The 27,310-nt window shown below is 37.0% G+C and overlaps 1 protein-coding gene across 6 annotated transcripts; it reads left to right on the top strand.

Moving 5' to 3' along the window:
• The first annotated feature begins 1,830 nt into the window (after nt 1-1,830).
• On the top strand, nt 1,831-26,335 carry LOC131157314 (arginine--tRNA ligase, chloroplastic/mitochondrial-like). 6 transcript variants are annotated; one of them, XM_058111368.1, is made up of 18 exons: nt 1,831-2,032; nt 2,477-2,550; nt 2,721-2,857; nt 3,080-3,155; nt 3,276-3,377; nt 3,466-3,681; nt 4,435-4,515; nt 5,442-5,525; nt 5,749-5,853; nt 6,438-6,616; nt 7,713-7,797; nt 7,970-8,156; nt 8,432-8,501; nt 10,061-10,130; nt 11,383-11,472; nt 12,023-12,091; nt 12,213-12,311; nt 25,958-26,335. In XM_058111368.1, exons 1-18 carry the CDS (start codon nt 1,900-1,902, stop codon nt 26,066-26,068), a joined length of 1,968 nt encoding a protein of 655 aa, XP_057967351.1. In that variant the 5' UTR covers nt 1,831-1,899; the 3' UTR covers nt 26,069-26,335. The 6 variants fall into 6 exon arrangements, with proteins under 6 accessions (XP_057967351.1, XP_057967356.1, XP_057967352.1 ...); XM_058111373.1 differs by having other exon boundaries at nt 1,895-2,032; nt 2,473-2,550; XM_058111369.1 differs by having other exon boundaries at nt 1,895-2,032; nt 2,473-2,639.
• The last annotated feature ends 975 nt before the right edge of the window (nt 26,336-27,310 follow it).

Here is a 27,310-nt window from a genome sequence, read left to right as displayed (position 1 = left end):
GTCGATTGACGCCGGATTTTTAGGGTATATGCTCAAAAGACTTAGACTGACCTTAGGACCCTCATTTCTACATAAAAATGTATCATATTGTCTTAAAATTAATCATCATATGATTAAGGGCATTGCATAAGAGGAAAATGACCGAAATGTCCAAAATTGACATGTTCGGTCGACCGAACCCTAGTATTCAGGGCCATTCGATCGATTGAACCTCCTTGGGGTCAACAGTTTGACCCTTTGGTTGACCAACAAAAAATGTAAAGCAATGCCTTGGTTGACCGAACAGACATGTGGGAATTCCCAACGCCCTGGTCGATTGAAACCGAAGTTCATAAAGTTCAGCCAACCGAACTCAATCTGGTCGATCGAACCTTGGAGGGTTTAGAATCACCTTTGAACGGTCGACCGAACCTGTAGTTCAAAAATCCCCCGGTCAATCGAACTTAGTGAGATGGTCGACCAAACCTTAAAAATGGTCGACCGATCCTCTCGGGCTAGAAATATTTTGAAGCGCTCAAACGTTATTAAAATTTAATTAATTTTTTTCAAAATACCGAGTGTGTCCCCAACGGTCATATTTTTTTGAAAATCTATAAATACCCCTTCCATAACTCATATTAACAACTTTGATTAGCAATGTTTTCTCTTAAATCTTTTAATTAATCAAAGTTCCCCTAACTATATTTTCATTTTAAAAATAATTTTGGGGCAAATATTTTTACTATTCAATAACTCTCTTTTATTTATTTATTGAAAATCATCTTTACAAGAGAGTGTTTATTTAAACATTTTGTTTTCATTCAAAGCTCTATACTCTCATTTACTCTTCAATTTGAAAATCATCTTAAGAGTAAGCTTTGAGATTTCTCCACATATTTCCATGGTAAATATATTGTTAGAGAAATATAGTTTTGTATTCATGCTTTCATTGAAAAACCTTTATAGTATAAAAATCATTTTGAAAACACTCTTACTCTATTGAACATTTATTTCATATCCTTTGAGAGCGGATGTTTTATGAGCTTAATGTGTACATTTCTGCTTATATGTTTTAGAAATAATTTTCATGTACAAAAATATTTTCCATGTACTAGTTGGGTTCAACCTGTTAATTAAATTAGGGAGTCTCAGCCCTGTAAGTGAGATCGGTTCGGTTTAACCCAAAAATTGAATTAGGGAGTTTCAGTCTCGTAAGTGAGATTAGTTCGTTTTATCCTAATAATTGAGTTGAGATTTTCCTCGTCCTGCAAGAAGAGGATGTAAACGGCTTCTACTCTACCCGTTTAAGTGAACATGTACAGTGTAATCTTTAAGTGGTATGCTCCAGGTGGGGACGTAAGCTGATTTGATCGAATCTCGATAACAAATCTTGTGTGTCTCTCTCTTCCTATCTTATTTAAATTACTGCATTTTAAATTCAATATGTGTATGCCTATTTATTTACTGTTATATTTCATTGCATGCACACATTACTTTGAATGAGATACACATGTGCGCATGAACCAAATAACTTAATCTTTTTACATACAAATGTTTAATATTGAATGAGATATGATATGTGGTGAATTAGCGAGACATTTAAATTAGTCGAAAAATTTTTAAATCTCCAATTCACCTCCTCATCATTTTCAACCAACTTTGAAATATATATATTTTAAATTAAAATAGAAAAAAAACTATTTTTTGCAATTAAATGCGCCTAAGTTTTTTTTAATTTTATGAATAGATGACGTGTCAATATTTTATTGGTTCCAGCTGCGCGAATGGGAAAAATGGAAAAACCCTACCGAAGGGGCATACAGAGAGCGCCAGGAAGACAAGACCGAAGGGCCTCTAGCTTAGAACTTAGAAGTTAGAACATATACACTACATACACAAATTTCAAAAGAAGTAAGCGTAATGCAACTGCAGGCAGCAGCAGCAGCGCCAGCTGTAGTATTCGGTCTCTTGTGTCCGCCGGCGTCTCCCTCTCTGTTTCTCTCCTTCAATCGCCTCTCACACCTCCATCCCTCTCCTCCTCTCACATCCACTGGTCAGTTCTCACTCAAGTTCTCTCTTTCTCGCTCTCTCTCGACCTCTATTTCAAGCTTGAATATTTGTCTTTTGTTTTATTGTTTGTTTGTTTGTTTTTTATTTTTATTATTTTTTATTTTTTATTTTTATGGGTAGCGTGGTTTTGCTATGGCGCATGTAGCGAGCAGTGAATTCAAGGTTGAACCTATGAATTTCAGTTTTTTTTTTTTCTTTTTTTACTTGGAATCTTTGAGGGGGAATGGGTTTAGGAGTTTAGATTAGTATCTCATTGGTAATAACAAAGTGGAAGACCACTAGATTGGTGCATTTTGAGTTTTTGGTTTTTTATTCCTTCATTTATCGACCCTTTTTGGATTTGTTTTTCATCTCATTTTTTTATGGAAACATGTAATTTTGGTAGCAGTTCGTGGTAATTTCATGTTGGTTTCGTGAAACTAGACAGACATATTGAGGGCGACATCTAGGCGATTTATTTTTGCAGCAACCAAGACCCGTTCTATATCGACCATGGCTACCGTAAGTTCATTCATTTCCAGCAGAAGATGTGCGTTATGGGAAAATATGTGCAATGCGCATGCACAGACACACACCAGGAACACAAAAAAGTGCGTACACAGAGAGATATTTGTTTACTTTCACACAATGGGTTGTTTCTTAAGTTAAATATTGAATATTGGGGGATGCAGGATGAGGAGAATTTGGGAAGTCTGAAGCAACAATTGTCGAAATTATTCGAAGCTTCACTTAGGGTCACTGTCCCTAATGAAGTAGATATAGATCCTCTGGTTGCTGCTTGCACTGCAAAATTTGGCGACTACCAATGGTACAGCTTATTTTCCCCCATTTCTTTCACCCCAAACTATAAAATTTTTAAAAAGTGTTTGTTCAGTTGGATGCAAGAGCACAGGGTGTACTTCTTGAAGTTTCAGAATTGTGTATATATTATTAGAAGTACAACATATTTAGTTTTTACAACTGGCTTTGGGTTTCACTTTTGGATCATGTGTTATTTTTCAAGGACTGAGTATGAGTTTCTTGGGTGCAGTAATAATGCCATGAGCATATGGGCAAGAATAAAAGGCAAGGGTAGTGAATTCAAAGGTCCTCCTGCCGTTGGACAGGTATCTGCTCTTGCCTCTCTAGTGCCTGAATTCATCATGGATGTTCGTGTGCTTTGGAATTAATATTTGGATTTTGGACAAATACCCATAAATGATTATAGATGTTTTTTCCTTTACCAGGCGATTATGAAAAATCTTCCTCCATCTGAAATGATAGAATCATGCTCTGTGGCTGGACCTGGATTTGTTAATGTTGTACTTTCAAAAATATGGATAGTCAAGGTGTTCACAATTTTTAACTCATGTATGTGGCTGGAAGCCATCAATGTGACTATTTCTTGTAATATAATGTTATTTCTCAATGCTGCAGAGCATCCAAAAGATGCTAACAGATGGTGTTGGAACATGGGCACCAAGGCTTCGTATCACAAGGGCGGTGGTTGACTTTTCCTCACCTAACATAGCAAAGCAAATGCATGTTGGGCATTTGAGATCTACTATCATTGGAGATACTCTCTCCCGTATGCTTGAGTTTTCAAATGTTGAAGTTCTTCGTCGAAACCATGTGGGTGATTGGGGCACACAGGTAGATGTGATTTTTGAAAATGTCATACTATGTGGAAACTGTTAAGTGTTCATACTTAGATTTCAGGTTGGTTTAAATGTATTTTGTCATTGTGGCTCCTTCTTGTACATATAAACTTTAAGTCCCGCTAGTTCATTACTTATTTGGGAGTTAAAATGGTTTCTTTTTAAAAATGTGCGCCCCTTATTCTCGCTTCCTGATACAATATGCTTGATGTCAATTATGTATAGGTATTTCTAATTGGATGAAAGAAGCCATTGCTTGCTGATCTTTATCTCTATACTGCCAACTGAGAGACATTAAAACAAAATGATGTTTTTTAAATTTAATGTTGTCTACTTTGTCAAAGACGTATGATCGTAATTTTTGGTATATCTTGTTTGTGATTTATTTGGAGGTCAAGTGATTTCCAGGTGGACAAGAGTCTGGTGTCCCGCTAACCCACCCAAACAGAACTTCTTTTTTTCCAAATTCCCTTTCTTATTTTGTAGTGCGATTAACCCAGACTCTGTGCTTCTCACTGTGACCTAGATGGCTAGATGAAGTCCACTTTCTGCTTTGGTCAATGCAGTGGATGTTTCAGATTAATTTTTGATAAGTGAAAGTTTCAAATTAATTATGTTTCTTTCTCACAGAATGCAAGCGTGTTTCTCTTATGGATGCAACTGTTCAATGGCCATCATATGATGTGTTTTGCTCCTTTTAAGCCCGTCATTCTATATAGATTAAAGAGTTCATATGTATATTTTGCAGTTTGGTATGTTGATCGAGTTCCTCTTTGAAAAATTCCCAAATTGGGAAGATGCACCTGGAAAAGCTATTGGTGATCTAGAAGTGAGTATCACTTTTAAAATTATTTGGGTTCTGATTTCTTTTTCTAAAAAGTCAAATTATGTGGGTTCTATAACTGAATAATTCCACTGTTTTTTTTTTAAAAATTATATAACTTATCTTTTCCACTTTGCCTATAAAGTGATTTGTGTTCCATTCGTCTGTTATTCTTGTTGGAGCAACTTGTAACTAATGTCAGGAATGTGCTCTTTACACATGACGATGACGGAGATCTCTCCAATTAATTAGGTTTAGTTGTATCACATTTCAATTGCAACAACTGAAAAACTCAGTGATCTCTAATTAAGCAACAATGTACTTTTTCTTGTTAAAATAGTCATCAATATAAAGCTAAGCTTTGTTAATAGACACATGGATGTTCCATTCTTTCATTGAGTATTCACCTATATTGATAGAATGGATTAATTTATGTATCACGTTGGCACTCATATCATGTATTTTTGTTAGTCTTAAGACATAAATTGGTAGCAGAGAGATGTGTGAGGTCAGATTTATTCATAGACTTTTAGTTAGTGTTTTTTGGTGATTTATTTTGAAATTGGCAGTGAAGTTTTGAATGGGCATTTATAATTTCCTTGTTCTTCATTTCTCCAAAAAGTTTGGGGGTGCTGTCATCGATGGAGCTGTGGCATTGCAGCCACCGCAGTTTAAAGGATCTTATAAGGCAGCTGCATGAACAGCGTAAACAAAAAAGGCTCAGTAGTTGCACTGTCTTGATCTGTGCCTTTATGGCATTCTTACCTACTATGTGCGTGCATGGGTATTTACTGGGAACTTAGTTGCCCACTTGCCCCTCATTTTTTTTTTTTTTGGGCATTCGAAAAATATTGGGAATGTTTTGCATAAGTTATTACTGTCGTCTAACACCTAGTGGGACTTAAGGGCTTGGTGGTTGTTTTTGTTGTTAGGCATTCTATAAGGAGTCGAAAAAGAGATTTGATGATGATCCTGCTTTTAAAGAAAAGGCACAACAGGCAGTGGTCAGCCTCCAGGTGAATAATGCATTCTTATATCCAAGGACTTGAGGCATATTTTTCAGTTCTTGCTTGGTATGCATTTTAAATTCTTCTATTCATCAAAGATCTCCAAAAGCCAGTAGTTCTGAATTCTATGATATTTTTTTGAAGGAGAGAAAATAATTGCCTTTTATTGAATGTTCATGATGTCCTATTAACTTCCTCATCGTAATTTTGCTATTGTACATTTATATCGCAGGGTGGGGAGCCTAAGTATCGTAAGGCATGGGCACAGATCTGTGAAATCAGTCGCCAGGATTATCAAAAAGTCTATCAGCGCCTTGGAGTTAAATTAGAGGAAAAGGTATTAAATTTTTTCCCCATATAATGATTTTATCAGGCCAACCTGCAAAACATGCCATTTAAAAAGCTGTTTTGAACTCCTTTGTACAGCTCCTGCATGTAACTTTACATATTTTAGAAAATTTAGATCAGAGCCAGGAATGTGAAGTGCCTTGGAATTAAATTAGAGAAAAAGCTATTAAGGTATTACTCACATTTTTCCCCATGCAATGATTTTGTCAGGTCCAACTTGCAAAACATCTCACTGGAAAAAAGCTAGTTTGTACTCCTTTGTACAATGTGTTCCTGCGTACAACTTTAAATTTTGTAGAACCTTTAAAATAAATGAAAAATCTATTTGTGGTTTCCCCTACACAGTGCATGCTAAAAGTCTGGCTAAAATCCTCATTCCGCATATTCATGGATGATAGTTGGAATACCAGAATACCCTTGCACAACATGTTATTACTAACGTGGAGATCCTCAATTGGACTGATTGACTGCTGGTTATGTTAAACCATAAGATTTTCCTTTAAGAAGCCATATCAATATTCCCAACGCTGAGCAACTAAGGCACGTGCAAAATTATATTTTATTTTCTTACAGGGTGAAAGCTTTTACAACCCTTATATTCCAGGAGTTATGGAGATTTTAAGTAAGCAGGGTTTGGTTGAAGAAAGTGAGGGTGCTCGTGTGATCTTCATTGAGGGGAAAAATATTCCTTTGATTGTTGTGAAGAAAGACGGCGGTTACAATTATGCTTCAACTGATCTTGCAGCTCTTTGGTGAGATTCTGTAACCTTTTTATGAACCTTTTAATGTTCCCCCTAATTTGTGCCTTTTATCCCAGTCTTTCGTACTCGCGTAACTTACAATGTAAATTAAGACTGCCCCATTTAGGTTTGATCAATATTACACTCCACTTCACCCTTCTGATGATGTGACATTCTCTTACTCATGTTTTAGGGTAAAAAACTTTATATAGAATAAATGATTTAATTCATAGACACGCCCACAACTAAAATCTGATTTTTTGTTTTTGTGAGCACTTGCTAAGATGGGGAAGAAATTGAGAGACTATCTGAATCAAAGATTTTGAGGGTAAATCTCTTTTCCTGTTAATTAGACAGCTATACATACAGCTCAGTCACCATTGTTTCTAAATACTGGTATGAAACTTGAGAGTAGAGCATGAGACTTGACGCCATTCTAACTTCTAGAGGATGTCCTAGATTATGCATAAAGGTGGAAAATGACTCATATAGCTGGTCCTACCTGGTGGGTTTCTTAGTTTTTCCTAATCTTTAAGTCACTTTACGGCTTTGAGATCGTTATGGTGAAATACATTAAAAAAGTGTTGATTGTCCGGCTAGATGCTGTACTGTTGCCATGCTTTCCCTCCATTTCCTTTTGTTTCTTATTTATTTTTCAAGTTAGAATATTGAAAAAACTGCAGTTTTTTATATTCAAGTTTTAGATGAGCCAATCAACCAGTTTATTTGGGGCTTGAAGTTAAATGGACTGGTAGAGGGTCATGTTTTGCCATTTTTTTTTTTTCGCTTTATCTATTGTTTGAAAGTCGTGTCTAAATTTCTGTCTTTTAATCATACTCCAGTTGCCTGCACATCATTACATTAGGATGCATTGGTGTTTCTAGAAATTATGTTATAGCTGTTAAATTGTGTATGACTCTTGTAAAATTAATATGTTATAGTCAATTTTCATTCTTTTCGCTAGGAACTTTACTCTTGCCAACATGCTCATTCTGCTCTTTTAATAATTTTTGTATTCTTACAACCATCCCTTCCTGTGGCTCCCTTTCTGTGTGCGTGGGACTGGGAACAAGCTTATTCTTTTGATGTTGCTGCTTGCGATATACAGGTATCGCCTTAATGAAGAAAAAGCCGAGTGGATAATATATGTTGCTGATGTTGGACAGCAACAGCACTTTGAAATGGTATTCAGTGTATGTATCCAATTCCATATCTTAGAATATGGGGCATCAAACATTGTTGTTTTTTGAAGCTTTCTTTTCCCCTTATTGTTTGTGGTATTCTAGTTTTTTATTACACGGGGTGCCATTTTCGTTTAAAATCTCTCTTTCTCTCTCTCTCTCTCCCCTGTCTCTCATATTTCAGGCTGCAAAACGTGCAGGTTGGCTTCCAAATGATGATAATATGTACCCTAAAACTAACCATGTGGGTTTTGGTCTTGTTCTTGGAGAAGATGGCAAGCGCTTTCGCACTCGCAGTACTGAAGTGGTTCGATTAGTTGATTTACTGGACGAAGCAAAGATTCGGTGTAAAGCAGCACTTGTTGAACGTGGTATAATATTGAATGATCTATTTTTCAGTTGTTTTGTTTGATGTGGTTTACTTGCAGTCTTTCTATTCATGAAGTCATTTTAGCATTTATTTTTTTGTTCATTTTATAAGCTTATGATGGTTCATCCATCTATTCTCATTTTTTCTAATAGGACTGTAACCACCTACTTGCTTTTCCTTTTTGTTTTGTTTTATGCATTTATCTGTGTACAATGTGCAGGAACTACCTGCTGATGGTGTGAATTCTAAGTTTTTGCTTCTTTGATTCTTGATCAGGAAAGGGAGAAGAGTGGACCGAGGAGGAGCTTGAAAAAACTGCCGAGGCAATTGGTTATGGGGCTGTTAAGTAAGATGCCTATCACTATAGTTGTTGTTGTTATAATTGGTTATGGGGCAATGTTTATGCGGTTTTAGATGATGACAATGATGTAATGTACAGTTCATGTTACTTGGCTACAAGATACATGTATTTGAGCCTGTCATTCTGCCGTCCAGCCCATCCTCTGATTCAGATTTTTCATTTGGACCTTAGCCATTTTGTATTTGCTTTTAGATTCTAGGAATTAGTAACTGCACCAGGTGGTTCTGGTTCTTGAATCATCATCTGGCGCAAAATACATCATCTGGCTTTTTAAATTTTAAGTGTGGTGATTACCGAATTATGATTCTTGGAGCATCAGCAGGAGACAACCATGTCAAAAAGAATAAAATTTTTTTTTTTGAAACTGATTCTTTGTGAAATATGCACCCATTCCAATGAATCCACCAATAGGATTATTTTAATTGACATGGTGGACAGATTCCGAGTTGCATGAAAGACACTATACAAATTGTAAAGATTCAAATTTTTTTGGTGCTTTTCAGGAGATGAAATCTATTACTTTGTTTTTAGTAACATATTTGTTTATATATATATATATATATATATATATATATATATATATTTGTTCCTCCTGTTAGACTAAACTTCTTTGTTGAAGTCTTATGGTGCGCTTGGGAGCATGAATTTCAGGCCTTGGATTTGGATATGGACAAAATTCAATACAATTTTGTATTACATCTTTTCCAAGTCCACACAAATCCAAATCCAAGACCTCTCCCAAACATAGGGTTATGGACATGGTGACAACTAGATTATGTGGAAGATTCTTGGAATTTCGAGGCAGGTTATATGGAGTATTGTTTTAAACAAAGTAAACAAAACATCGTTTAGACCATTCTGCGATTAAAGTTTAAGCTACCTATGTGAGCCATGCATGCTATCTTATCATTTAAAGAATACTTGATGCATTATAACCATATGTAATTGGTTTGGTTTGTTATTTGTCTATTCTTGTCCACGGAAACAAAAATAAAGCTATATAGATTTGTGTATGTTGGGGTGATCATTTGTAGCTCTTATTCATGATATAAAATTGTGTTTTTATATTAAAATTTGAAAATATGAACTGTTCTTTAACTCTTACACAATAACTGGTTACATGAACTGTTCTTTAACTATTACACAATAACTGGTTTTGTACCAGTTTATAGTTAGGGCATAGTAAATGACATCATTTTAGGCACTTCAAGGCACTGCATGAGAGTTGAGCTCTACTGGTGCTGTTAGGAAAGCAGCACCAGGAGTGCAGGCTTCCATCAAATGAAATTTAGGCATCTACTCTTCTGAAAAATATGTTTTGGCAAATTTGTGGTTGATTAAAAGACTATGATGACTTCTTATGTGATATTTCCTGAAAGCTAAAAGATGCCTCAAGTTACACAGATAACTTTCTGTATTTTGTATGTCCATTTGGATTTTTTGAAACAAAATGATTTATTGTTTTTTATCTGATTGTTAACTTGAAGGACAAGGGGGGTTGTGGAAAAGAAAAGAACATGATATCTGTTATTTTGTCTTGGCAGGTATGCTGACTTGAAGAACAACAGATTGACTAATTACACTTTTAATTTCGATCAGATGCTTAATGACAAGGTGCTTTGCCATCTGCTGTTCCTTCAGGATTACCTGGAGCATGGTCAATGAGGAACATATAATTTTAGCAAACATTATTATACTCCCTTTGCTTATTTTTTTTATTTTATTATGATTTTGTCTTCCTGGATATGGTTATTAAAATCAGAGTGCAGATCATAGGACCATTCAACTCAATGACCCTAATTTTCCCGAAACAATTGAGACTTTATAAGGAATTGCAAATTTGTAGGGCTGCAGTAGGATCATTGTAGGATTGATTGGATCTTAGGACCCTGCGCAAAATTTATATATTTGACTCTTTTCTAAATTGCTTGAGGCATAGATTTGATGTTGCCATGTACAACTTGTATAAGAATGGGACAACCTAGAATGTGTTTCATTTATTTAATAATAAGTTTGAACAAAATTATGAACTCTTAAATATATTTTTAGTTTATTGCTGTTTAATAGGTGTTCGTTAAAGTTAGTGTTGAGGATGAAGACTGAAATTCATACATTGATGCATTTGATGATAATATGATGGTTATGACAATCTTAATGTTGGGCTTAATGAAGACATTGTTGACAACCTCAATGATATTGGTGAAGCAAATTGTGTTTTGGATGTGATGAGATTAATGTAGCTTCATAGTTTGTCTTTTGTTGTTCGTTTGCTGAAACATCTTTACGATAGTTGTTCTTATATAGTTGTTTGATTAACACAGCAATGCAACAATTTGAACCTGGATGATATCTTTTTTACACGAGGACTTTTATGTATTGGTTGCTTTAGGTGTGTTTTTCTTAGTGTGTAACACCTACTAGCTAAGTTCAAGTTTCTAGGTTTATATTATTGAGAATTTGAGATATAACACACACGTGTGTGTGCGTGTGTGTGTGTGTGTCTATATATATATATATATATATGCATTTTTGATACTTATTATATATGCTTGGTAGAATCTTTGACTGAAAACCCTAGCTATCCCCATATAAGATCCTGATTTATAATCTTGTTCTGAAGCTTTACAATTTTAAATTTTTTTGTTCAAAAATATTTTTGTAACCCTGTTGAGCATGGTTGTTATTACTAATCATAATTAGTTGATCAGTTGTCCTCTCCCTCCCTACCTCTCTCTCTCTCTCTCTCTCTCACACACACACACACACACACACATGCATGCGTTTGTGCACACATGGTTATTTTTGTTACAAATGCCACCACAGTTGCCAGAATTACATCTTGCCTGTTTAAACTCTTGATGAGCAGGGAAATACTGCTGTTTATCTGCTGTATGCACATGCTCGTATCTGTTCAATCGTCAGGAAATCTGGTAAAGACATAGGGGAACTAAAGAAAGTAAGTCTTCTTCCTTTTTGAAATAGTAAGCACTGAAACCATTGCATTGCACTTGATTATTTGTATAAATTTTAGTTTTTTATAGAGCCTTGACGCATGTTGAAACTGATGGAATTCAAATTTTTTACTAGATCTGTTATGAGGTTGCAGTTATTCTGACCCTATATTTCTAGATGATCAGATTTTTCTTAGTACATGTATGTGGGAAATGTTATCAAATTTTTTCTTTATTTGGTTGTGCTTGTTATATTCCGACTTTTGCTGCTTCCCTTGCATATTTAGGGGAGCATGTTTCGCTGCTTTTGCGTTATGAGCCATCATTCTCCATAATAAGATGTGCATTTTATTAAGATCGAAAGCAGTAAAAAGTGTAGTGCAAAATAGTTCCTTTTTGATATAGTTTCTGAACACCAAAAAAGAGGAAAATAAGAGACTTCTATTCTATCATTAGCAAGTCTAGCTTATGATCATTCTTAATTGTTCCTGTATAAAACCTTTATATTGTGAAGGATTTCAAATTTTAGTTCTTATATATATTTGTTTGGGACAGACGGGAGGGATAGCATTGGATCACCCAGATGAGCGCGTGTTGGGGTTGCATTTGCTCCAATTTGCTGAGGTGAGATATGCAATTGATAAGAAGCCGTTTGCTTTCGGGATGTGCCCCTAGCTTTCATGTTAGGTTACATGTGTGTTTCTAGCTGTGCTCTATCTAAGTTTGTTTGTCCTTGCATTTCCAGATTGTTGAGGAAGCTTGCACCAATCTCTTGCCAAATGTGTTACGTGAATACCTTTACAATTTATCTGAAAACTTCACAAAATTTTATTCCAACTGCCAGGTATGATCCCTCCAACCGTCAAATCTTTCATGCATTTGACCTTATGATAATTTGATAGCAACTAGTCAACTATTGATTTCATATTGTCGACACCGTATTCCGGTCTCGAGGGTGTGCCGACCAATGGAAGAGCATATTGCATGGTGATCCCCCAAAAAAGAAGGTTAGACAAAGGGTGGATAAGACTCTTAAGAAACACAATTGTTGAAAATGCTGAATCGCCACTTTTATTATTATTTTTTTTTAGGGAAAACAAAGGAAAAACTTTAAGAGGTCTGTGACGGAGAGAACAAAGGTTTGGGAGTACATTTGTGTGTAGGGAAGGTGGTGGACCAACCATTTTAAGGGGCTTAGTCAACCAGCACCCTATTAACCTGTTCTAACTTCTAAGAATGATTACCTCTGTGTGTGTGTGTGTGTGTGCGCGTGCGTGCCCTAACTAAGAATAAAGAAAAGAAAAGAAAGAAGGCCCCCCTTTTGGGTCATTCAATGGAGCATCACTGTCCAAGAGACTAAACAATAAAGTTAAAAGCCCTGACATGCTCTTGTTTGAAAAAGGGGTTGGCCTTAGGTAACCCAAAAATTTTGAAAACATAAAGTAATAAGAGGAAATGATGGAAAATATTTTGATTGATTGCCGTAAACAAATTCAAAGATGACCCTTTGAAAGTTAAGGTTAAGGGGGGGAAGTCAACATTAAAATGTCTTTAACTCAATCGGGGCTGGATGAGGTGCATGAGATCTTTGATTGAGTATTGGATTAATGGAGAATGTGATCCCAACTCCTTGATTGAAGTTAGAGAGTATAATATTGATGATATTGAAAATCTCCTAGTTGGCAGGGTTTAATGGAAGGTTGAAGTCAATCAATTATTAATAGATTTGAAAAGTCTCCTAATTGGCAATCAGGGTTTAAATGTGATTAAAGTCAATCATTGATGGAGGATTTGTAAAATCTCCTGACTATTAATCAGGGTTTGATGATTGAAGTCAATCAATTGAGGAGAAGAACTTTGAAAATTCTCTTAATTATCAAAGTTTGATGCTGATTAGATTAAATCCTTAAATGAAATCTTCTAATTGCGAATTAGAACTTGATTGAAGTCAATCCTTAATGAGAGGTTTCAAAATCTCTTGATTGTTATTCAGGGTTTTAATGATTAATTGGAGTCGACCCTTAAATGGGAGATTTGAAAATCTATTGATTGTGAATCGAGATTTTAATAGTGATTTGAGTCGAACCTTTAATGGTAGATTTGAAAATCTCCTGATTGCCAATCAAGGTTTTAATGATTGATTAGAGTCAACCTTTTAATGGGAGAATTGAAAATCTCTTTATTGCCAATCAGGATTTTAATGATTGATTGTAGTCAATCCTTTAATGGGAGATTTGAAAATCTTCTGATTGCTAGTCAGGGTTTTAACGATCGAGTCTCTTTGATAGGACAATAAGTTATTATGAAGAGGATTATGGAATTTCAAAAAAGGGTGTTTCCTTTTGAGGAGGGATGCTTAACAAAACAGGGAAGCTTTTGAAAATCTTACTAAATTCATCATGAGCCATAAAAAGAAATGATTTTGATATTTTTGAAAGAAAGGATATTTTAAGAATGAGAATTCCAAATTTGCCTTCAGAATCTCATTCCCGTAGTGCAAACACCGGCTCCCATTCACCCATATGAGTTTAAGGGAGAACACTTATCCCTGCCTAGAGTTAAGAAGGAAGAAGTCACCATATGGTGAGATCTCCTTTATCATCCCACAATTAGCCGGGTTGAGGTATTTAGATAGGCAAATATAAAGATGATTAAGATGAATTACCTTAGAGTATGAGTCAATTGAATATACTAGTCATCAATCACACAAGCATTCAAATCATACTTAAGCCATGCAAATCATCATTAATGTGTATCTTGGTTACATTTAAACTTTAATGAGGCATTAAATCAACACGAATAAGAGCTCCCCACCACCCAAAAATCAAATAACGAATCATCAAATCTCAATACAACCCGAGCCATCAAAATAAGAAACCTTTTCAATGGCTTACTTCTTTTTTACCATTTTCCTAGCCAATACTTTTTTAATAGAACATCTAGTTAGACAAATAACAAGAAGATCAAAAGGGATTTATAAGAATACAATGAACTATAAGCAAACAAATTCAAGCTAAGAAATTAATGTTTTTGTCTTCCAAACATTGATATAAAATTTAAAAGAGAACTCAATAACATCAATCATAAAAAGATAGACGAAAATGATTAAAACAAATAAAATTGCATTCCAAGTGATTCAAACAACAAAAGAACCCATTGAACTGGCCCAAAGGGTTTGTTTGCATGGGTCGGCTATATCCCTCTTCCTCACGATGCTACGGTTTCATGTGAAACCCTAGCTGCCCCCACTTGTAGTTGAAGACCCCTTTCCTCGTCACGATCTTGCAGCTATTGCTGCAAGCATCCTAGGGTTGTAGCCCCCTGCTGCCTACTGAGAAGTCAACCCTACCAGCTCTATCATCATGACTCTATGCTATCCTAACCCTTAACCTAACACACTTACAGCTGCTGCTACTCATGGCTGCTGTTGCTGCGAGTAAGCCCACAGCTCGCAGCCCCCTTTCTAGCCCTAGACAAACCTAGAGTATGCAGAGAAAGGTGGCTGACCAAACTAGAGGGATGAACGCCTAATGAACGCCCTGTCACTTTTCCTCACGTCCGATACAATTTTCTTAAGTCAACATATATCATGTACGTGGGGGAGGAGTTAGTGGTGGGAAAGCTGTCGTCTCTCTTTGATGAGAGCCTTGGGATCAACGTCATTGATGAAGAAATTTCCGCCTAGGAGGACATTCGTCTCATGGATGAGCCCTTACCAAATTGAAATATTGTTATGGTTTTCAAAGTTTGAGTGATGGTCATTCTTGTAATGGTTTTTTTGTTTTTGTTTTTTTTTCTTTGGCTTCCAACAGCATTGCTTGCTTGTGACTGTTGGAGGTACTTTTTGTAAACAAGTCCATTTCAAATAAATGTTGTTTTACACTTTTTCTTTCGCTTGTGTTCAATTGCTGTTATTTGCTTTCTTGTGTGAATGAAAAAAAATGGTAACATTGCAAAATCAATCGATTTAGATACAAGATGGCAATAATTGCAAAATTCCCCATTAATTCATTCCATGGAGGGTGAGGAGCAAGTAAGTTTGTTAGCTGAACTTCTGAGTTAATCGAGCAGGAGGACACAAAGATACAATACAAGTACAACCTCATGAGGAAATCACAGAGACCATAAATGTGGGAACCAAGGACACCCCTAAGACTTGAAAATTGGTAATCAGTTGAGGGAAAAGTTAATCTCCTTGCTCAAAGAATTTAAGGATGTGTTTGCTTGGTTATCTCAAGATATGCTAGGTTTAGATTCAGACATAGTGGTTCACTTGATACCCATTAAGTCGGGATGTAAATTTGTGCAACAGAAGCTTAGGAGGCTGGAATGGCAAATGAAGATGAGGGATGAGGTTAAGAAACAGTTTGACACAAGGTTTCTAGAGGTCTCCCATTATTCAGAGTGGCTTGTCAACATTGTCCCTGTACCCAAGAAGGATGAGAAGGTTAAGATGTGTGTCGATTGTAGGGACATTAACATAACTAGCCCCAAGGACAATTTCCTAATCCCACACATCAATGTGTTAGTAGACAACATGGCTGACCATGGTATGTTCTCATTCATGGATGGATTTTCAGGATATTGTTAGATAAAGATGGCTGAGGAGGATAAAGGGAAATCATGGATGGATTTTCAGGATATTGTTAGATAAAGATGGCTGAGGAGGATAAAGGGAAAACAATGTTTATGACACAATGGGACACCTTTTTTTATAAGGTTATGCTGTCCGGGTTGAGGAATGTGGGGGCTACATACCAAAGGGCCATGGTCATTTTGTTTCATGTCATGATTCACAAGGAGCTAGAAGTCTATGTGGATGACATGATAGCAAAGTCAAAAGACGTGGAAGATCATATTGTGGTTCTTAGGAAATAATTTGAGAGGTTGAGGAAGTACAAATTAAGGCTCAATCTAGCTTAGTGTACCTTCGGAGCTTAGTTAGGAAAATTGTTGGGATTCATGGTTAGAAGGAAATAGAAGTGGATTCAGCCAAGATTGAGGCCATTGAGCAAATGGAACCACCTACTAGTCAGAAGCAAATTTGAGGTTTTGTGGGAAGGTTGAATTGCATTGCACGACTCATTTCCCAATTAACGACGACTTGCAAGCCCATATTCAAATTACTGAAGAAGAATAATCTCGAGAGATAGGATGGAGAGTGCCAAGAGGCTTTTGAGAGGATTAAGTAGTATCTGAAGAAACTCACAATCTTGAAGCCCCAGTCCCAGGGAGACCTTTAATACTATATTTGACAGTATTAAATAATCCATGAGGTGTGTGTTATGACAACATGATGAGTCAAGGAATAAAGATTTAGACATTTATTATTTAAGCAAGAAGTTCAATCAGGCAGAAGCAAACTACTTGTCAGTAAAAAAGACTTGTTTTGACCTGGCATGGGCGGTTCATCAGTTGAGACAATACATGCTTTATCAGATCTTGGATATCAACCATGTAGTGTGATAAAACATATATTGCCTCAGCCAATGGGCCACCCATGCTAGGGCACAACAAGTCTTTTCTATTGACGAGTAGTTCGCTTCTGCTTTATTGAACTTTTTGCTCAGATAATAGGTGACTGATTCTTTCTTCCCTGACTCATCATATCGGCATAGCACACACCCCAATGAATTCTTCTAATGCTATCAAGTATAGTATTAACTATTAAAGGTCTCCTTGGGATTGGAGGCTTCAAGATCGGAGGTTTCTTCATATACTACTTAATCCTTTGAAAAGCTTCTTGACACTATTCATCCAATCTCTCGGGATTATTCTTCTTTAGTAATCTGAATATGGGCTCGCAAGTCACTGTTAACTGGGAAATGAATCGTGCAATGTAATTCAACCTACCCAGAAAACCTCGAATGTGCTTCTGAGTGGTAGGCGGTTATATTTGCTCAATGGTCTCAATCTTGGCCGGATCCACTTCTATTCCCTTTTGGCTAGCCACGAATCCCAACAATTTTCCTGACTTAGCTTTGAAAGTACACTTGGTCGGATTGAACCTTAATTTGTACTTCCTCGACCACTCGAATAATTTCCTTAAAACCATAATATAATCTTCCTCATCTTTTGACATTTCGATCGTGCCATTCACATAGACTTCTAGCTCCTTGTGCATTATGTCATGAAACAGAGTGACTATGACCCTTTGGAATGTGGCCCCCAATTCCTTAACCCGAACAACATAATCCTATAACAAAAGGTGCTCCATTGTATGATAAACGTTGTTTTCCCTTTATCCTCCTCCACCGTCTTCATCTGATTATACCCTAAAAATTCATCCATTAATGAGAACATACCATGGCTGACTGTGTTGTCTACTAGCACATCGATATATGGGAGTGAGAAGTTGTCCTTGGGGCTATTTTTGTTAAGGACCCTACATTCAACACACACGTTCCCATCCTTCTTGGATATAGGGACATTGTTGACAATCCACTTCGAATAATGGGAGACCTTCAAAAATCCTGCATCTAATTGTTTCTTAACCTAATCTCTTATCTTTATTTGCCACTTCGGTTTCATCCGCCCGAGCTTTTGTCGCATAGGTTTACATCCTGACTTGATGCGTATGTAGTGAACCATTATGTCCAAAGCTAAACCTGACATATCCTAATATGACAAAGCGAACACATCCTTAAAATCTTTAAGTAGCGAGATTAAATTTTTTCTCAATTGGCCATCCTTTATGGCTCCAATTTTCAATTCTTGTGGGGTATCCTTGGTTCCAACATTTGTGGTCTCTATGATTTCCTTATGTGATTGTATTTTAGTGGTCTCCTGCTCGATTAACTTAGAAGTTTAGCTGACAAACCTTCTTCTTACTCACCCTTCGTGGGATGAATTAATGGGAAATTTTACAATTATTGCTATCTTGTACCTGAGTCGGTTGATTTTGCAATAATTTTGTTTTTTTTTTCATTCACAAGAAAGCAAATACCAACAAATGCACACGAGTGGAAGAAAAAGTGTAAAGCAACATTTATTTGAAACGGACCTGTTTACAAAAAGTACCTCCAACAGTCATAGGTGTCACGAGTCGAATATTTTACACCTTTGTGAATGGACCATGCGGCGCTAGCTAATGCCCTCTTGTTTAACTGGCTAGCCTAGCATTTACCACAATTCACCAACAAAACACTTTCATTGTCATTCAAGTAGATATAAGCAGAAACAATAAGCAACTTATGAAAGCAATGACACTTAAGCGGTAAACATTGAAGCAGCGTAGTTCATTATCAACACCTCCATTAACAATGTGTGTTTAGCGAGGGAGGCAAGTAGGGCAAACACGTTGACAATTGCTAGTGAGTTTTACAAGTTACTGAACACTCACCCTCCCCTAAAGAGCTTTCTATGTTATTCTCACTTTGGCACTAAAAAACATCAATATGACCAGGGAGTCATACTCGCTTTTTTAACCTAGGGAAAAACTATCTCTGAAAATAACTCTACACTAGTACTTACATGATGGAAACCCATCCCAAACGTGACAAGCTGTCATAGGCAAGCATAATGCCCTGAACAAGCTTGGCTCGTGACGCTTCCCCACTTATGTGGTCGACGTCCTCGTAGACTTTAATGCTAGGTACACTTCAACTTTGTCCACGAACAATTGCATATCTTTCATAGAAACCCATTTGATTTCTTTGTCATCATAACCTTTGCACCTCACTAAGAACTCCTGTCACTTTTTCCTTGAGGATGTGAACTCTCTGTTTGCAAGGATGTCTTCAACTTCTCGTCTGTCGGGCTGCACTGTCTTCAATTCTGCTTTGGTTGACTGACTTCTGCTGGGATCTTTGGCGTTAGCGTTGAACGACTTGAGGCAGCTTACTTGAAACACATGATGCACTTTCATCCAAGCCGGAGGGTCAATTATGTAAGAAGCCTTCTCAACTTTGGCCGGGATGGGGACTGATCCTTCATATTTACAAAGTAGTCTCCTATCTCGTTCTCCTAGTGACCTGATCTGTTCAGTATTTAGCTTAACAAGCACTAAGTTACCTACGTTGAAGTACTATGGTCTTCTCCCCTGATCTGCCCACTTCATCCGTTTATAAGCTTTCTCCAGGTAGGCTCAGACAATCTCTGCAGTCTGTCTCCATTCTTTGGTGAAGATGTACCCTCTACGACTCTTTCCTCTGTACGATTTGTCCACTGTGTGAGGTAACAATGGCTGCTGGCCTGTAGCAAGCTCAAAAGGACTCATATTGGTTGTTGAGTTCTTTTGGGCATTAAAATAGAACTGAGTCGCATCAAGTAGTTGCACCTAATTCTTTTGGTTGATATTGACGAAATGGCGTAAGTACTCTTCTAGTAGCCCGTTGAATCTCTGTCTGTCCATATGTCAAGTTGTGAACCAAAGATTTTGAAAAGTTCTGTCCAGAAGTTGCAGGTGAATCTTGAGTCTCAGTCACTGACAATATCTTGGGGAACACCCCAATACTTCACAATATTCTTAAAGAATAGTTGTGCCGTCTCCTTTTCCAAATAGTACTTTGGTGCGGGTATAAATGTACCGTACCTCAAAGACCTGTCTATAACCACAAGTATAGACCCTGCATCTCCCACTCTAGGTAGGTTGGTGATGAAGTCCAGTGAGACACTTTCCCGTGGTTTGGATGGTATTGATAGGGCCTTTAGCAGCCCTGCAATCTTCTTCCGCTTCATCTTGTCTTGTTGGCAGGTGAGATAAGTTCGGGTATAATCAACCACATCATCACGCATGTGCGGCCAATAATACCTGTGCTTCAGTAATACCAAAGTGTGCTGCCATCTTAGATGTTCAGCCCACGTGGCATCATGACACTCTCTCAACAGTGTCTTCCTCAGATTTCCAGCTCGTGGCATAAAGATCCGGCTACCATGGGTCATCAGCAATTTGTATTCCATCCAAAACTGACATGCTTTCCCCTCTTTGGTTAGCTTCATGAGGTTCTGTGCAACTGGATCTTTGTCTAAATTTTCTTTGATGCGCTCCCGCATCGTCGTGGCAACGGTACTCACTAACCATCTACAAGGCTGCTATCTCGACCTTCCTACTCAGTGCATCAGCAACTTGGTTTAGTTAGCTCGCCTTGTGCTCAAATGAGAAATCAAATTCTGCCAAGAATTCTTGCTACCGACCCTGCTTGGGTGTTAACTTTGGCTGTGTGAAGAAGTGACTAACACCCGAGTTACCCGTTTTCATGACAAACCTTGACCCAAGTAAGTAATGTTGCCACACATGGAGACAATGTATCTCCGCTAGCATCTCCTTCTCTTGATCTATGTACTTCTGTTCCGCTTCACTAAACTTACGACTCTTGTACGTTCCAAACGGTACTTTGGAAGGGCAAACATATCACGCTTCTAACAAATCATCAAGTTGTTTTCTCAACTCTGCTAGGCAAGTTGTGAGGCAGCTTATCCAGTATCACCTCCTTGTACTCATCCAACATAGCTTGGATGGTCGTAGGCACCAGCTCTTGGCCTACTTCCTTCTCTATTACCACTGTGGCTAGATATGTTTGCTCACCCCTTCTCAGTCCCTTCTTGAGTTGCATGGTTGAAAGGAACTTCTCATCGTCTCCTTTCTCTGCAATGGCTTGCACCATGCAAAAGTGATCTCCCATCGGACATTGGAAAACAACAAAAGGCATCGACACTGCCTTAGTTTCCCTTAGGAATTCCATTCCCAAAATGACTTGGAAATCATCCAATGGCACCATTGTGTAATTCGCATGACCTGCCCATTGCCCAAGCTTCACAGTCACTTGCTTGGCTACTCCCAGAGTAGCTTGAGCTACATATTTCACCGCTTTCATGTTTCTTGAATCCTTCTCCAAGGATAAGTTGAGTCCTCCTACTTCTGCATGTGAATCAAAATTATGGGTAGTCCCAATGTCCACCATAGCACGGATACTCTTATCATTGATCCTCAAGTTCACAAACATTAATCCTTTCACTTGTGTAAATTTCGGTGATTTTGCTTGCTTTTCCAATGTGTTCACTAGTTGCATTGCTCCCATCCTTGAAGTATCATTCTTTTCCTCATCTCTCCAATGTCCCCTCCGCGATGGAAGCTTGTAAGGCATTGAGTGACGACTTATGAGGGCACTCAGCAACTCTGCAAGGGCCTTGACATAATTAGCATGAAATTTTACCCTTTCCAATGGGTGTGTTGAACCCTCAAGACGATGAAGCTTATTTTGAAGTTGATGCCTTATAATCGACTGCCCCACTTTTGGGCTCGTCCTTCTTGAAAGACTTTCTGCTGTTCCACCTACACCACTCTCTTTGGACGAAGTAGTATTATCACCAGCGTAGTTAGTCAAGCGTTTCTCGGTAACTTGTGCAGTAGGCAAAGTTTTGAACTCTTTGCATATGAAATTCTGTCCTTGTCCATGGTTTCAACCCCTCAAGAAAATAATACAACTTGTCCTATTCTGACATGTCCTTGATATTCAACATCAATGTAGAAAATTATTTCACGTATTCTCTGATTGACCCAAAATGCTTAAGGTCTCTCAGCTTCCTCCTAGCATTGTACTCAACATTCTCAGGAAAGATTGGGCCTTGAGCTCTCTCTTCAAATCTATCGAACAATCCACTACACTTTCACTGTACTTAGTACGCCACCATAATTTGGAGTCACCAACCAAGTACATAGTTGTAGTATCCACTTCACCTGTTCTGAGTCAGTCCTTAAAGCTTGAAGGTATTGCTCCATATTAAATAGGAAATTTTCCAGCTCCTTGGCATCACAGACACCCCCATACTTCATGGGTTCCGTCGCCTTGGTCTTGCCAAACCCTGAAGTGTTAGGGTTTCCCATAGCAAGAACATCACATTCATGTTTGCACTTAGATAAGCTATTTGAGCTTGCAAGGTCTCCACAGTGTGGTGAAAGTCCTCTAACATTTCCACTATCGAACTTTGTTGATGCTTTTGTGATCCCTCCAATTCGTCAACACGTTCCGTTAGTCGGGCCATCTCTACAACCACATTGTTGGCTGCCATCTCAGCCTGTGCTTCTAGCACATTAATTCTCTGGGTATTAGTTGGCATGGTCATTTACCAAAGCTTTACCAATTTCACAACAAAAGGCAACTGAATTCACGTAGCAACTAACCGAGCTTTGATACTAGGTGTCACGGGCCGAATATTTCACACCTTTGTTAATGGACCATACGGTGCTAGCTAAAGCGCTCTTGTTTAACTAGCCAACCTAGTGTTTACCACAACTCACTAACAAAACACTTTCATTGTCATTCAAGCAAATACAAGCGGAAGCAATAAGCAACTTATGAAAGCAATGATACTAAAGCAATAAACATTGAAGTAACGTAATTCATTGTTAACACCTCCATTAACAATGTGTGTCTAGAGAGGGAGGCAAGTAGGCTAAACATGTTGATAATAGCTAGTGAGTTTTACAAGTTGATGAACGCTCATCCTCCCCTAAAGAGCTTTGTATGCAATTCTCACTCTGACATTAGGAAACATCAATATGACTAAGGAGTCATACTCCCCTTTTTAGCCTGGGGAAAAACTATCTCTGAAAATAACTTTATACTAGTATTTATATGATGGAAACCTTTCCCAAACGCACGAGACAAGCGGTTACAGGCAAGCATAATGTCCTGAACAAGCTTAGCTCGTGATGACAATGCTGTTGGAAGAAATCAAAGGTAAAAAAAAAGAAACAAAAATAGAAAGACCATTAGGCTTTGAGAAAGATAACAATAGTTCAATTTGGTAGGGACTCATCCATGAGACGGATGCCCCCTTGAGCATAAATTTCCTCATCAATGATATTGAGTACAAGGCTCTCATGAAAGAGGGACGGCAACTTCTCCACCATTGACTCTTTTCTCTAGTACATGATATATGCTGATTTAGAAAAATTGTATCAAAGGTAAGGAAAATTGACAGGGGATTCGTTCGGTCTTCTTCCCTCTAGTTTGATCAGCCACCTTTCTCTGAGTACTCTAGGTTTGTCTAGGGCTAGAAAGGGGGTTGCGATCTGTGGGCTTACTCGCAGCAACAACAGCCATGAGTAGAAACAACTGTAGTTGTGTTCGGTTAAGGGTTAGGACATCATAAAGGCTATGATGATAGAGTTGGTAGGGTTGACTTTGTAGTAGTCAACAAGGGGCTGCGATCCTAGGATGCTTGTGGCGGCAGCAGCTGTGCTGCTGTATGCAACAGCAACTGCAAGATCGTGAAGAGGAAAGGGGGCTTCGGCTAAAAGTGGGGGTTGTATTGAGTTTTAATGATTCATTATTTGATTTTTTATTTTTTTTTTGGGGGGGGGGGGGGGGGGGGTGGGGGGAGCTCTTATTCATGTTGGATTTAAGGTCTCATTAAAGTTTGAATATAATCAAGATATACATTGATGATGATTTGCGTGGCTTAAGTATGATTTGGAAGCTTGTGTGATTGATGATTAGTATATATTCAATTGACTCATACTCTGTCAAACTTCCCGGATGGTTCTCCTAACAAGTCGACTTCTAGATCGCCGTCTGGGGTAATTCATCTTAGTCATCTATATATTTGCCTCTCTAAATACCTCAACCCAGCTAATGATGGGATGATAGGGAAGACTTCACTGTATGGTGACCTCTTCCTTCTTAACCCTAGGCAGGGACAAGGGCTCTCCCTTAGCCCATATGGATGAATGGGGGCCGGTGCTTGCACCACAAGACTGAGATTCTAAGGGCAAATTTGGAATTCATATTCTCAAGAGATCCTTTCTTTCAAAAAGATCCAAATTGTTTCTTTTTATGATCGATGATGAATTTAGTAAGATTTTCAAAAACTTCCCTGATTTGTCAAGCATCTCTTCTTAAAAGGAAACTTCCTTTTTTGAAATTCTGTAATCATCTTTATAATGAATGATTGCCCAATCAAAGAGACTCAATCATTAAAACCACGATTGACAATCAAGAGATTTTCAAATCTCCCATTAAAGGGTTGACTAAAATTAATCATTAAAACCCTTATTGACAATCATGAGATTTTAAAATCTCTCATTAAAGGGTTGACTCTAATTAATCATTAAAACCTTGGTTGACAATCAAGAGATTTGAAGAGATTTTCAAATCTCTCCTTGTAAGGGTCGACTCCAATCAATCATAAAAACCCTAATTGGCAATCAGAAGATTTTCAAATATCATATTTAAGGGTTGATTCCAATCAATCATTAAAATCCTAACTAACAATCAAAAGATTTTTAAACCTCTCATTAAGGATTGCCTTCAATCAAATTTTGATTTGCAGTTAGGAAATTTTTCGAATCTCATTTAAGGATTGGATATAATCATCATTAGACTTTGATTGCCATGTAAAAGAATTTTCAAAGTTCTCCTTAATTGATTGACTACAATCATTCAAAGCCTGATAAGTATTTAGGAGATTTTTACAAACCTTTCATCAATGATTGATTTCAATCACATTTAAACCCTAATTACCAAAAGGAGATTTTTAATATCATCAACATTAAACTCTCTAACTTCAATCAATGACCTGACCACATTCTCCATTAATCTAATAATAAAAAAATCTCATGTACCTCATCTAGCCTTGATTGAGGCATTTTAATGTTGACTTCTTCCCCTTAATCCTAACTTTCGAAGGAAAGGGTCATCTTTGAATTTGTTCATGACAATCAATCAAAACATTTTTCATCATTTTCTTTTTTTACTTTAAGTTTTCAAAAATTTAGGATTACCCGAGGCCAACCCTTTTCTCAAATAAGAGCATGTTAGAGCTTTTAATTCCTATTATTTGGGCTCTTGGACAGTAATGCTTCACTGAATGCCCCAAAAGGGGGACCACCTTTCTTTTCTTTTTTATATTCTTAGTTAGGGCACATACACATGCACACACATACATTGATAATCGTTCTTAGAGCGGGTGTTGATAACGTATTGGTTGACGAATCCCTCCTTAGAATGATTAGTCGACGACCTTCCTTACACACAAATATACTCTAGAACCTTTGTTCTCTGTGTCTCAGACCTCTTGGGATTTTTACTTTTATTTCCCCTGAACAAAAAAGAATAACAAAGGTGGTGACTCCATATTTTCAACTATTGTGTTTTCTTAGTCTAATCTGCCCTTGTCTTACCTTCTTTTTTGGGGGTTTGCCATGCAATACCCTCTCCCATTCATCGGCACACCCCTAGACTGGAATCTGGTGTCGACACATGCGCCATGAGAAAATTGAGTAGCTAAACTTTTCATTAGTATCTATTTAAATCACCACAGCAAATGTTGCTTGTGCCTGTGTTTTTAATTTCTATTTGTGAAACAAAGTATTACATTTGGGAGTCCTTGATTTTCCTTTTTCTTTTCCCTGATTTTAATCGTCTAGTTTTTCAAGTTACAAGTCTTCACCTTGTGAGATGTAATTGGAAAAGATGGTAGTTTTTATGGGACCCAGTTACTACAGTATTCTGAACCACCTGTATGCTGTTTTGAAACATGATGCAGGTTGTTGGGTCAGCAGAGGAAACGAGCAGACTTCTGCTGTGTGAAGCAACAGCTGTGGTCATGAGAAAATGTTTCTACCTCCTTGGAGTTGTACCTGTCTACAAAATATAACACTGCAACATTTTCTTTTTTAGAAGAATTTTATAGCCTTTTAAAAAAAAATAATAATAATAATACTTCGTTTCGGCATGATGACTATATTGTGTATGGAATTCCCATTATCTGCATTTTTTGGTCGAAATTTTGGTCAAGAAATCTAAAATCAGCTCAGATGTTAAAACATTTTGTTTGTGTTTGTTATTTTGCCTGAAGAGTTGTAATTTGGATGGAACTAGCTTTCTTTTTAAATGAAGTGAAAGGCAATGTTGAAGGTAAAAAGTGGCCTATATGAGTGGTGTTGTCCTGTTGGCAATAGCATAGGCGTTAGTTCCAAAGCTTATACTTCAAGATTCGGGTTTTGCCTAACTAATGGCGTCTGATATTAATCATGCAATGTTGGTAGATTCCCATTTTCCTTCAATTATGAAGGTTGTGTTTGGCTGGTGCATAAATAACTTGTAAAAATGCCTTTTGAGGAACTTTTCATTAAAATGATTGTTGATTCTCTGGCTGTAAAATGTATTACTCAGATTCTCTAGTGGTTTGCCAACCTTTGATATCTTAGGGGCCAGTTGGGTGTTACCGTTAAAAATTATAAAAATAAAAGTTAAAAAAAATAAAAAAAAAAGCATTTATAATTGAAAATTAGCAATTTGTTTGGTTAATATTTTTAAAATTAGAATAAATTAATAACTTGATTAAAACAAAGTTTTTATTTTAGTTTTTGAATAAAATAATAATTTTTAGTATAAGCTAAAGTAATATAAATTTAAAATATTAATAATTATTTTTATTAATTCTCATAGCCCGTGGTCAAATCTTGCGGAGCACAATAATTGTACAATATTCACTACATTAATTGCATCAAATTCCACTAATGCTGTGGGATGAGCCCATACCATTTTTGTGAGTTCATTTGGGCTTCAAGAATTGTGGTAAGGAATTTTGAGAAATTGAGTTAAATGAACTGTGGGTCATTGAATTTATTTATACCATTTTTTTTTTTTTGTAATTTGGAGTAAGGTGTTAGGATTTTGACATGTGGATTTAAACAAAACATACTTAAAAAACTGTGTTTTCATTCAATACAAATTTAAATTTGGAAACATCATATTAATATCTCCAAAGAAAATTTTTTGATTGTTATAATTTTAGGTTTGATAATGACAATTTAAATGTACAAGATAAAAGAAATTTACCATAACCCTGAGAGAAAAATTCTTTTTTTTTTGGGTAGAAAATTTATTGACCAAA

This window comes from Malania oleifera, chromosome 6 (genome assembly GCF_029873635.1).
Source record: "Malania oleifera isolate guangnan ecotype guangnan chromosome 6, ASM2987363v1, whole genome shotgun sequence".
Taxonomy (NCBI): Eukaryota; Viridiplantae; Streptophyta; class Magnoliopsida; order Santalales; family Ximeniaceae; genus Malania; species Malania oleifera.
Note: the sequence above shows the minus strand (reverse complement) of the source record. Positions and strands in the feature narration are given on the sequence as shown.

Excerpts from the sequence above, each read along its gene's own strand:
- LOC131157314 (XM_058111368.1), top strand. The coding sequence starts at position 1,900 with ATGCAACTGCAGGCAGCAGCAGCAGCGCCAGCTGTAGTATTCGGTCTC. Across the intron at positions 6,617-7,712 it reads ACTGATCTTGCAGCTCTTTG|GTATCGCCTTAATGAAGAAA; the intron begins GTGAGATTCTGT and ends TGCGATATACAG. Across the intron at positions 12,092-12,212 it reads ATTTGCTCCAATTTGCTGAG|ATTGTTGAGGAAGCTTGCAC; the intron begins GTGAGATATGCA and ends TTGCATTTCCAG.